The 12,950-nt window shown below is 53.2% G+C and overlaps 1 protein-coding gene across 1 annotated transcript in view; it reads right to left on the bottom strand.

Moving 5' to 3' along the window:
* Positions 1-7,297, bottom strand: part of LOC144951902 (signal peptide, CUB and EGF-like domain-containing protein 2) — a 44,497-nt gene extending 37,200 nt beyond the window's left edge. The window contains exons 1-7 of the mRNA XM_078882247.1: positions 7,291-7,297; positions 6,458-6,589; positions 5,213-5,338; positions 4,411-4,578; positions 2,801-2,926; positions 1,596-1,712; positions 1,032-1,151 (exon numbers count right to left, since the gene is read on the bottom strand). Of these exons, the coding sequence (XP_078738373.1) occupies positions 1,032-1,151; positions 1,596-1,712; positions 2,801-2,926; positions 4,411-4,578; positions 5,213-5,338; positions 6,458-6,589; positions 7,291-7,297 (796 nt within the window). The remainder of the gene's footprint in view (positions 1-1,031; positions 1,152-1,595; positions 1,713-2,800; positions 2,927-4,410; positions 4,579-5,212; positions 5,339-6,457; positions 6,590-7,290) is intronic.
* Positions 7,298-12,950: the final 5,653 nt, after the last annotated feature.

The following is a 12,950-nucleotide window of genomic DNA, read 5'->3' as shown; positions in this document are numbered from 1 at the left end:
CTGTAGTGACCACACGTGTTATTGAGGAAACCCAAGTGTTAATAAAGTGTGCTACCCGTCAAGCGGTCTCCCGCCGTAGTTTACTATACTACACATGCGTGTCTTCCTCTGTGTGTGTACATGTGGACGTGTCCATATGCATCTGTATGTGAGTAATGGCAGTAGAGTCAACCTGCAGTGCGAGTGGACTAGTGGCCACAAGAATGATCAAGAAAAAAGGCGTGGTCTGGTGATGTAATGGCAGTAGAGTCAACTTCTTCTTGGTTCTTTCGGTAAAGTCACGTAGAAGGGAAGTAATAAAATAATAAAAATAAAACATAATAAAATAATTCTCACGACGTTTCGGCCACAACGCAAGCAGCCATCATCAGGTGAAGAACAGGTCTGTCGGTAAAGTCACGTAGAAGGGAAGTAATAAAATAATAAAAATAAAACATAATAAAATAATTCTCACGACGTTTCGGCCACAACGCAAGCAGCCGTCCTCAGGTGAAAACCAGGTCTGTCGGGGAGACAGCGTCTGAATGAGAATTATTTTATTACGTTTTATTTTTATCATTTTATTACTTCCCTTCTACGTGACTTTACCGAAAGAACCAAGAAGATGAATCCCTGCAGTCACGAAAGCTTTACATCGAAATTTAGAGTCAACCTGCATTGCGAGTGGACTAGTGGCCACGAGAATGATCGAGAATAGGGGCGTGGCCACGTGACAGGGGGCGTGGCCACGTGACAGGGGCGTGGCCACGTGACAGGGGCGTGACCACGTGACAGGGGCGTGGCCACGTGACAGGGGCGTGTCCACGCACGGTAATATAAAAGGAATGAGCGGGAGATTCGGGGCTGTCGTGGTGGGGTTTTGGCCGGTTCGAGGGTGAGCACGTGGCTCCTTAAATAGAGAATCCTTTCCCGAACAAGTGCGTCGAAGTCGTTTCTACGCGTGCGCGCGCGCGCGTGTGTGTGTACTGCATAGCAGGTTGTGTGCGTACTGCGTATGCAATCGCGTAGCTAAACGGGTATCCAACGGGTACCTTGGCACTCGTTGGCTCCGGGAGGCTGGTGGAAACCCTGTGGGCAGTTGCATGCTCCACCACCGCCACACTGGTGGACGCAGCCGCCATCTCCACCATCACCGTCCGTGCAACTGTCTGCTGTTAATGCGTGGAACAACAGTGCATTTACACACCATCATCCGCATTGTCATCATCAGTGATGGTCTATCCACTACTGGATGAAGGCATCTCCACCGTCGCCACAACCACCGCCACCATTACTGTGGCCACAACCACCGCCACCACCACCACCACCGCCGCCACCGCCACTACCACTGTCGCCAATCGTCACCGCCACCACCACCACCGCCGCCACCATGACCACCAACAAGACGACCGCCACCGCGACCACCACCACAGCCACCACTGTTGCCACATCCACCACCGCCATCGACACAACCACCACCGCCATCGACACAACCACCACCGCCATCGACACAACCACCACCGCCATCGCCACCACTGTCGCCACCACAACCACCACCGTCGCCACAACCACTGCCACCACCGTCGCCACCGCCATCACCCAGTGTAGTCGCTCACCCACGCAGCTGTGGCCGTCGGCGTGCAGGGTGTACCGCGCCTGGCACGAGCACACGGGCCCGCGCTCCGAGTCGGAGCACCCGTGCTGGCAGCCTCCGTTGCCGTGGGCACACGTCTCTGTGGTGGGTGGCACGGGCGGGTGTTTGTATGTACATATGTTGAACTTCTTTCGCACCATACGCGCCGATTGGGTGGGTGGGGATGGGAAGCGGCAGTTCCGGGATTCCCGCTCACGGCCACCAACACCAGCTGACGATTTATCTCAGTGTTTCGATTTAAAGCTTTCGTGACTGCAGAGATTAATCTTCTTGGTTCTTTCGGTAAAGTCACGTAGAAGGAAAATAATAAAAGAATAAAAATAAAGCATAATTTTTTTTTTATTATGTTACATTTTTATTATTTTTTTATTTCCCTTCTACGTGACTAAAATAATAAAAATAAAGCATAATAAATTAGTTATTATGTTAAAATTGTATCATTTTATTATTTCCCTTCTACGTGACTTTACCGAAAGAACCAAGAAGATATCTCAGTGTTCTTTATCGCAAGGCCCGTGGGCCACCGACGGCCTCTGGCGGCTTCTAATGCGACCCCTGGTGGCCTTTAGTGTGGCCCCTGGTGGCCTTTAGTGCGGCCCCTGGTGGCCTTAAGTGTGGCCCCTGGTGGCCTTAAGTGTGACCCCTGGTGGCCTTTAGTGTGGCCCCTGGCGGTCTTTAGTGCGGCCCCTGGTGGCCTTTAGTGTGGCCCCTGGCGGTCTTTAGTGCGGCCCCTGGTGGCCTTTAGTGTGGTCCCTGGTGACCTTTAGTGTAGCCCCTGGTGACCTTTAGTGTGGTCCCTGGTGACCTTTAGTGTGGTCCCTGGTGACCTTTAGTGTGGCCCCTGGTGACCTTTAGTGCGGCCCCTGGTGGCCTTTAGTGTGGCCCCTGGTGGCCTTTAGTGTGGCCCCTGGTGGCCTTTAGTGCGGGTTTATCTGAACCAGTCGTGGTCTTCCTGGAGGTCGACTCAGCCTTAACATTTTTCGTAAGCTTAGCACCTGGTGCGGTGCGTAAACATCCGCATCCGGTGGAGGGGGGAGACAAAGGCGGCCGGGAGTGGTCGTGGCCAAACAGCACTTGCCCCAACAGTCTGTTACAAGGCTACACGGCGGGGGAGAGCTTTGTCTGTGTAGTGTGTGTGTGTGTCTACGGGGTTGGTGGGTGTCTCACTGATGCAGCTGTCGAAGTCAGGCCCCAGCGTGTGCCCGGGCCGGCACACGCACGGCACGTTGGGCTCCATCTCATTGACGCACAGGTGCGCACAGGTGTGAGAACCGCTCACGCAGCCCGGGACACCTGTAACACCAATCATCGTCGTCGTCATCGTCGTCGTCGTCAACGTCAGATCAATATCATCAGATTATCTACATCGTGAGTCAAGGGATAACAACACAGGTGACACACAGGTGTGAGACACAGGTGAGACACGTGACACCACAGGTGAGAGACACGTGACACCACAGGTGAGAGACACGTGACACCACAGGTGTGAGACACGTGACACCACAGGTGTGACACACGTGACACCACAGGTGTGACACACGTGACACCACAGGTGTGAGACACGTGACACCACAGGTGTGAGACACGTGACACCACAGGTGTGTGACACGTGACACCACAGGTGTGAGACACGTGACACCCCAGGTGTGAGACACGTGACAACACAGGTGTGACACACGTGACACCACAGGTGTTGCAGGTGTTACACAGGTGTGAGACAACGCAGCCGAGACAACCCAGCCGAGACAACCCAGCCGAGACAACCCAGTCGAGAGACAACCCAGCCGAGACAACCCAGCCGAGACACCGCAGCTGAGACAACCCAGCTGAGACAACGCAGCCGAGACAACCCAGCCGAGATAACCCAGCCGAGACAACCCAGCCGAGACAACCCAGCTGAGACAACGCAGCCGAGACAACCCAGCCGAGATAACCCAGCCGAGACAACCCAGCCGAGACAACCCAGCTGAGACAACGCAGCCGAGACAACCCAGCTGAGACAACGCAGCCGAGACAACGCAGCCGAGACAACCCAGCTGAGACAACCCAGCTGAGACAACCCAGCTGAGACAACGCAGCCGAGACAACCCAGCCGAGACAACCCAGCCGAGACAACCCAGCTGAGACAACCCAGCCGAGACAACCCAGCTGAGACAACCCAGCCGAGACAACCCAGCTGAGACAACGCAGCCGAGACAACCCAGCTGAGACAACCCAGCCGAGACAACCCAGCTGAGACAACCCAGCCGAGACAACCCAGCCGAGACAACCCAGCCGAGACAACCCAGCCGAGACAACGCAGCCGAGACAACCCAGCTGAGACAACGCAGCCGAGACAACCCAGCTGAGACAACCCAGCCGAGACAACCCAGCCGAGACAACCCAGCTGAGACAACGCAGCCGAGACAACCCAGCCGAGACAACCCAGCTGAGACAACCCAGCCGAGACAACCCAGCCGAGACAACCCAGCCGAGACAACCCAGCCGAGACAACCCAGCCGAGACAACCCAGCCGAGACAACGCAGCTGAGACAACCCAGCCGAGACAACGCAGCCGAGACAACCCAGCCGAGACAACCCAGCCGAGACAACCCAGCCGAGACAACCCAGCCGAGACAACCCAGCCGAGACAACGCAGCCGAGACAACCCAGCCGAGACAACCCAGCCGAGACAACCCAGCCGAGACAACCCAGCCGAGACAACCCAGCCGAGACAACCCAGCCGAGACAACCCAGCCGAGACAACCCAGCCGAGACAACGCAAGTGTGAGACGCACCGGGCTGGGCGGGCGTGCAGGTGTGAGACGCACCGGGCTGGGCGGGCGTGCAGGTGTGCAGGTTGGCGCTCAGGTGGAAGCCGTCCCAGCAGGAGCACTCGTAGCTGCCCATGGAGTTGAGGCACAGCTGGTCGCAGCCGCCGTTATCACTGAGACACTCATCTACATCTACACGGCACACGCGCACACCGATCCCGTGACTGCCCGTCACTGTGACTGCCCCTTGACTGATTGTGGCTGTGACTGTCCGTGAGTGTGATTGTCCCGTGACCTCCCACGACTTCCTCTGTCCCAGCCTACAGCCGTCGAGTGACGATACCTCTCCCGTCGCCGTGATTGCCCCGTGACTGACTGTGCCCGTGACTCCGTGTGTCCGTGACTGGTCACGTGACCGCCCCGTGACTGCCCCCGTGACTCTGTGTGCCCGTGACTCCGTGAACCCGTGACGACCTCGCCACTGGCCGGCCGCGTGACTGACTGTGCTCGTGACTCTCCCGTGGCCCGTGTGTGTGCTCGTGACCGGTCACGTGACTACCCCGTGACTGTCACGTGACTGACTGCCCCGTGACTCAGTGTGCCCGTGACTGTCCCCGTGACTTCGTGTACCCATGACGACCTCGCCACTGGCCGGCCACGTGACTGACTGTGCCCGTGACTCCGTCTGCCCGTGACGACCTCGCCACTGGCTGGCCGCGTGACTGACTGTCTTGTGATTGCCCCATAACTCCGTGTGTGTGCTCGTTACCGGTCACGTGACCGCCCCGTGACTGCCCCGCGTGACTGACTGCCCCGCGCGACTGACCCAGGCAGTCGAAGCCGGTGTCCGCGAGGCGGAACCCGTCGAGGCAGGAGCAGCGGAAGGACGCGCGCGTCCGAGTGCACGCGTGGACGCAGCCCCCGCCAGCGGACAACGAGCACGTGTCCGACTCTGCACGATGGACACGTGGGGGGGGGGGGGACGACGACGACGACACGTGCCTTGAGTGTGCAGACGCAGATTGAAAACGCGGAGACGCTGGTTCAGCAGTTCCACTGCTGGATGATATTTTTTCCGCCTGAGGACGACCGTTTGTGTTTAGGAACCGCGCCGCACAGCAGGAAGTAAGCGGTGAGTCCGCGCGTGCCCCCCCCCCCCCCCCCCCATTGTTTTATTATTGACCACTTCCATCGGCGCCTCTTTCCCGCACTGCGCACGTGTCTCAGCCACAGTGTTGGTAAGCCCACGAGCTGCTAACCCCTAGTAGCCAAAATGAGTAACAAAAACAAACGTCGCCGGAGAGCTTCTTTGAAAAGGGGCAAAAGACCCAATTATGACCCCCCCCTCCACCCCGATCCGTGAAAAAATTGTCTTCCGCAAAACCGGTTCCTGGTGCCAAAAAGGTTGGGAGGGCCGCTGTTCTAAACGACGCGAAGATCGACACAGGCCCTGTCACGGATGTACACCGCTGTAGATAGACGACATTCGCGAGCACCCCAGGTTACTGTAATAAAGGTCGTTGAGGCGACTTCTGGAATCCGTCTTTTATTCAACTTGCATTACAGCTTTCCTTCACGCTGCTGACAGGCAGCGTGAGAGGGACAGATTGAGAGAGACGCGCAGCCACGTGGCAACCCAGAGCCCCGCTCACGCTGGCCTCCTCCTCCGTTCGTTCCCGTTCTGACCACGTGTCGTTCGTCTCCACCCCTATTTAATACCCGGGTCACGTGGTACGTTTCCGCCAATCCTCGTTAGCCTCCATGGAATCTTCCAGGCTCCCTCGTAGGCTCCCGGGACCACGCCCCTGACTCATCTCCCCATTGGCTGTGGCCAAAGCCAGCAGAACCAATCCTCTACTTACAGCTGCCACCTTTCCATCACGTCAGGGCCACGCCCCTAGGCTTCCCCCCATTGGCTATGGACCAGGACCGGCAGAGCCAATCATCGTGACGAGTTGTGATACGTCAGTGAGCCGGATATATCCTCACATTACATTACGAAGAAGAAGCAGCAGCAGCAGCACCATTCGTGAAAGCGGTGCGACGTTTGCCGCAAGCCAACATGGTCCACCTTGGCAGTGCCTGCCGTCCCCGTGGTGTCCCGGCGTACAGCTGCACGTGTACGAGCCCGGCGTGTTCCGGCAGATGGCGTCAGGGTGGCACTCATCCGTGCCTAGAGCGCACTCGTCCAGGTCTCCAGCTGCTGTAGGCATCAAAGACAAAGGCAAAAGACCCCCCGTGTCGCCTTAACAGACTGTTGTGGCAAGTGCTGTTAGCGCACGAGGGGGTAGAGAGAGAGGGGGGTAGAGAGAGAGGGGGGGTAGAGAGAGAGGAGGTGGGTAGAGAGAGAGGGGGGGTAGAGAGAGGGGGGGTACAGAGAGAGGGGGGGTAGAAAGAGGGGGGTAGAGAGAGAGGGGGTAGAGAGATGGGGTAGCGAGAGAGGGGGTGGGTAGAGAGATGGGGTAGAGAGAGATGGGGTAGAGAGAGAGGGGGTAGAGAGAGAGGGGGTAGAGAGAGAGAGGGGGTAGAGAGAGAGGGGGTAGAGAGAGAGGGGGTAGAGAGAGGGGGTACAGAGAGAGGGGGTAGAGAGAGAGGGGGTAGAGAGAGAGGGGGTGGGTAGAGAGATGAGATAGAGAGAGGGGGTACAGAGAGAGGGGGGTGGGTAGAGAAAGAGGGGGTAGAGAGAGAGGCGGGTAGAGAGAGAGGGGGGTAGAGAGAGAGGGGGTCTCCCTAGTGGCGATGTTTACACAACCGCATCAGGTAGTCATTTTGAGGCTGAGTCGAGCTAGGGGAGGCCCAGGACCGGTTTATATAATCGGTGTTGGCTCGTGAGTGGGAATCGAACTCGGGTCGCCGGATTCGTGGCGCTGCGCCACTAACCGCTGTCCCACCGCTCAACGTCACCCCACATCGCCGTCGTATCGACATTTAGTTTGTTGCCTTTCCCCCCGGACCTCCGGTTGGCCACGGTTGGCCACGTACGGTGCGAAAGAAGTTCAAAATACGTACATACACACGTGACACTACACACAAACGTGACACACTACACACACGTGACACTACGCACACACACGTCACACTACATACACGTGACACTACGCACACACACGTCACACACACGTGACACATACGTCACACTACACACACACGTCACACTACACGTCACACTACACACACACGTCACACTACACACACGTGACACTACGCACAAACACGTCACACATACGCACACACACACAAGTCACACGCCACACTACACACACACGTCACACTACACACTACACACACACACGTCACACACACGTCACACACACGTGACACATACGTCACACTACACGTCACACTACACACACACGTCACACTATACACACGTGACAGTACGCACACACACGTCACACACACGTGACACATACGTCACACTACACACACACGTCACACTACACGTCACACTACACACACGTCACACTACACACACACGTCACACTACACACACGTGACACATACGTCACACTACACACATGTCACACTACACACACGTCACACACACGTGACACATACGTCACACTACACACACACGCCACACTACACACTACACACACACGTCACACACACGTGACACATACATTACACTACACACACACGTGACAGTACGCACACACACGTCACACATACGCACACACACACACAAGTCACACGTCACACTACACACACACGTCACACTACACACACACACACACACGTCACACACACGTCACACTACACGTCACACTACACACACGTCACACTACACACACACACGTCACACTACACACACGTGACAGTACGTACACACACGTCCCACACACGTGACACATACGCCACACTACACACACACGTCACACTACACACACGTGACAGTACGCACACACACGTCACACACACGTGACACATACGTCACACTACACACACACGTCACACTACACACACACGTCACAACCACGTGACACACACGTCACACTACACACACGTCACAACCACGTGACACACACGTCACACTACACACACGTCACAACCACGTGACACACACGTCACACTACACACACGTCACAACCACGTGACACACACGTCACACTACACACACGTCACAACCACGTAACACACACGTCACACTACACACACGTCACAACCACGTGACACATACGTCACACTACACACACACGTCGCACATTGGTCTTGGCCGCGAGCGGGAATCGAACTTGACGCCGCCGGCCCGCGCTGACCAGCGTGGTGAAGTATGGTCAAAATAACCCCCCCCCTCCCCCACGATCCACACGGCGTGGGAAGACCCTCATCCAGCAGTGGATTGACAAAAGTGGCTGTAAACCTTTTGCATCCCTGTCAATTGAACACGTGGTAGGCTTTCGCGAACAATAATATTCACAATGCAGGGTTTTTTTCGGAGTGGGGGGGGGGTTACATCGCATGCATATAAATGTTGTGTCGTTAAACCCGCCACCACCCGACAGAGCCAATTAGTCGTAAACAGAACGTGGCCACGTAGTTTCTACTTTAACACACCAAAATAAAATCATTTACATTTAAAAAAAATATTTCTACTTGACTTTTACCGAAAGAACCAAAGAGTAATTCCTGCAGTCACGAAAGCTTCAAATCAAGTTTCAGCACACCGGTTGCGTGTTAGAGAGTAAACCCACTACAACATTCACAATCACCGCCTGTGTGTTAGAGAGTAAACCCACTACAACATTCACAATCACCGCTTGTGTGTTAGAGAGTAAACCCACTACAACATTCACAATCACCGCCTGTGTGTTAGAGAGTAAACCCACTACAACATTCACAATCACCGCGTGTGTGTTAGAGAGTAAACCCACTACAACACTCACAATCACCGCTTGTGTGTTAGAGAGTAAACCCACTACAACATTCACAATCACCGCCTGTGTGTTAGAGAGTAAACCCACTACAACACTCACAATCACCGCGTGTGTGTTAGAGAGTAAACCCACTACAACATTCACAATCACCGCCTGTGTGTTAGAGAGTAAACCCACTACAACATTCACAATCACCGCCTGTGTGTTAGAGAGTAAACCCACTACAACATTCACAATCACCGCCTGTGTGTTAGAGAGTAAACCCACTACAACATTCACAACCACCGCGTGTGTGTTAGAGAGTAAACCCACTACAACATTCACAATCACCGCCTGTGTGTTAGAGAGTAAACCCACTACAACATTCACAACCACCGCCTGTGTGTTAGAGAGTAGAACCCACTACAACATTCACAATCACCGCTTGTGTGTTAGAGAGTAAACCCACTACAACATTCACAATCACCGCCTGTGTGTTAGAGAGTAAACCCACTACAACATTCACAATCACCGCCTGTGTGTTAGAGAGTAAACCCACTACAACATTCACAATCACCGCGTGTGTGTTAGAGAGTAAACCCACTACAACATTCACAATCACCGCCTGTGTGTTAGAGAGTAAACCCACTACAACATTCACAATCACCGCCTGTGTGTTAGAGAGTAAACCCACTACAACATTCACAATCACCGCGTGTGTGTTAGAGAGTAAACCCACTACAACATTCACAATCACCGCCTGTGTGTTAGAGAGTAAACCCACTACAACATTCACAATCACCGCCTGTGTGTTAGAGAGTAAACCCACTACAACACTCACAATCACCGCCTGTGTGTTAGAGAGTAAACCCACTACAACATTCACAATCACCGCGTGTGTGTTAGAGAGTAAACCCACTACAACATTCACAATCACCGCCTGTGTGTTAGAGAGTAAACCCACTACAACATTCACAACCACCGCCTGTGTGTTAGAGAGTAAAGCCACTACAACATTCACAATCACTTACTAATCGGCTGTGTCGGGTGGTGGTGGTAGCTTCACGACACATTTATATTTACGCGATCTAAACCCTATTGTAGAGGTTTTTTTATGGGTTAGTTCGCGTAAATGTATCAATGTTGTGTCGTTAAAACCCGCCACCACCCGACACAGCCAACTAGTAAGGGGTTGTCACGTAAACAGAACGTGGCCAATTCGTCACTAGTACAGCATCAGTGTGTAGTGTAGTGTGTAGTGTAGTGTATAGTGTAGTGTGTAGTGTAGTGTGTAGTGTAGTGTATAGTAGTGTATAGTGTAATGTGTAGTGTAGTGTGTAGTGTAGTGTATAGTGTAGTGTATTGTGTAGTGTAGTGTATAGTAGTGTATAGTAGTGTGTAGTGTAGTGTGTAGTGTAGTGTATAGTGTAGTGTATAGTGTAGTGTAGTGTGTAGTGTATAGTGTAGTGTATAATGTAGTGTGTAGTGGAGTGCGTAGTGTAGTGTGTAGTGTAGTGTATAGTGTAGTGTATAATGCAGTGTATAAGTGTAGTGTATAGTGTAGTGTATTGTGTAGTGTACAATGCAGTGTATAAGTGTAGTGTATAGTGTAGTGTACTAGTACAGCAACACCGGTGTTGGAGAGCCATGCCACAAACATTCACAATCCGAATACGACATTTCGCCAGTAATGACAGTAGTGTATAGTGTAGTGTAGAGTGTAGTGTATAGTGTAATGTATAGTGTAGTGTATAGTGTAGTATACTAGTACAGCAACACCGGTGTGTTGGAGAGCCAAGCCACAAACATTCACAATCCGAGTACGACGTTTCGCCAGTAATGACAACCAGCTTCATCAGGCGACAGCCAACAAAAATAAACTCACATTACCACGAATCGTCTTTCTTGTTCTACCTGTTTCAGCAGCAGCAGGAGCAGCAGGGATTGCCATCATCGGTGTGGCACTCAGCAGCAGCATCTGCAGCAGCAGCAGCAGCATAACGTGATTCTGGGTGCGCATGGCTCAACTTCTTGAGCAGAGACGTGCAGATCGGGGGGGGTGGGTGGGTGGGTGGAGGTGACTCGAGCTGGAGTTTGAGATTTAACGAAGACCGGTGGAGGCTGCTCCTCCCTCTACATATCCTCTCCTTCATCCACCCCTCCCTCCACACCTTGATCATTCCCTCCCTCCACACCTTGATCATTCCCTCCGTCCCTCACTTTTTTTTTTACGATCAGTGGAAACAAGAAGATGCTCGGTGTTGTCGGCACTTTGCTTCGTTCATCATTTCGTTTTTTTGTTTTTTCAATGCTTTGCTTTATGTGCCCCCCCCCCTCTCTACCCCCTCTCTCTACCCCCCTCTCTCTCTCTACCCCCTCTCTCTCTACCCCCTCTCTCTACCCCCCTCTCTCTCTACCCCCTCTCTCTCTACCCCCCCTGTCTCTACCCCCCTCTCTCTCTGTACCCCCTTTCTCTACCCCCCTCTCTACCCCCCCTCTCTCTCTACCCCCTCTCTTTCTCTCTACCCCCTCTCTCTCTACCCCCTCTCTCTCTACCCCCTCTCTCTCTACCCCCTCTCTCTCTACCCCCCCTCTCTCTCTACCCCCCCCCCCTCTCTCTCTACCCCCTCTCTCTACCCCCCTCTCTCTACCTTCTCTCTCTCTACCCCCCTCTCTCTACCCCCTTCTCTCTCTACCCCCCTCTCTCTCTACCCCCCTCTCTCTACCCTCTCTCACTCTACCCCCCCCCCCTCTCTCTACCCCCTCTCTCTCTACCCCCCTCTCTCTCTACCCCCTTTCTCTCTACCCCCTCTCTCTCTACCCCCTCTCTTTCTACCCCCTCTCTCTCTACCCCACTGTCTTTCTCTCTACCCCCTCTATCTACCCCCCTCTCTCTCTACCCCCCCCTCTCTTTAATCCCTCTCTCTCTACCCCCCCTCTCTCTATACCCCCTCCCTCCCTACTCGACGTCTATGTTCCCCCTGTTTTCTATGTAAAACATTTTCATTGCCACAGCCATCACCGATAGCTTCCCTCCTTAGCTGCATCACCACCCCTCCTCCCCATGCATCACACGTTAAGCCATTTCTTCAGAACTGCCTTCACGTGTTTAGCACGCGCGTGTTCTTCCTCCGATCAGCCGCCGTTGGCTACGTGCGGTGCGAAAGAAGTTCAACACGCATCGTTTTCTCCATCGCTCCGTGCCACGGGTGAAAGGTTTTCCGAGTTTCCGTCTGTTGAACTTCTTTCGTACCGCACGTAGGCAACCGCGGCTGATCAGAGGTACGGGGGGAGGAAGGACACACGCAGACTAAACGCATGAAGGCAGTTGTAAAGAAATGGCTTAAATTGTAAATAATAAAAATGTAAAATACTGTAATAAATTGGAAATAGTAAAAGCAAAAACACCACAATTTTTTTTAAGAATAATCAAATTAAAGTTAAAGGAATGTATTACTTTGCTTATTTATTATTAAACATTTTATTTTATTATTTTTGTTTTCTATCTACTTGACTTTACCGAAAGAACCAATAATATATAATTAGTTTATTATGTAAGTTAAAAATTTGTGTTTTAATATTTACGTTTTTTTTTCATTTAGGGCCCCTTTATAACACCATATGCTACAGGCCCCGCACAAGCCTGGTGGTGTTCATTCAGACGCTGTCTTCCCGACAGACCTGTTCTTCAACTGAGGACGGCTGCTT

Source organism: Lampetra fluviatilis, chromosome 64 (genome assembly GCF_964198595.1).
Source record: "Lampetra fluviatilis chromosome 64, kcLamFluv1.1, whole genome shotgun sequence".
In the NCBI taxonomy this organism is placed as follows: domain Eukaryota; kingdom Metazoa; phylum Chordata; class Hyperoartia; order Petromyzontiformes; family Petromyzontidae; genus Lampetra; species Lampetra fluviatilis.
The sequence above is the reverse complement of the archived record's forward strand: the minus strand, read 5'-3'. Positions and strand labels throughout refer to the sequence as shown.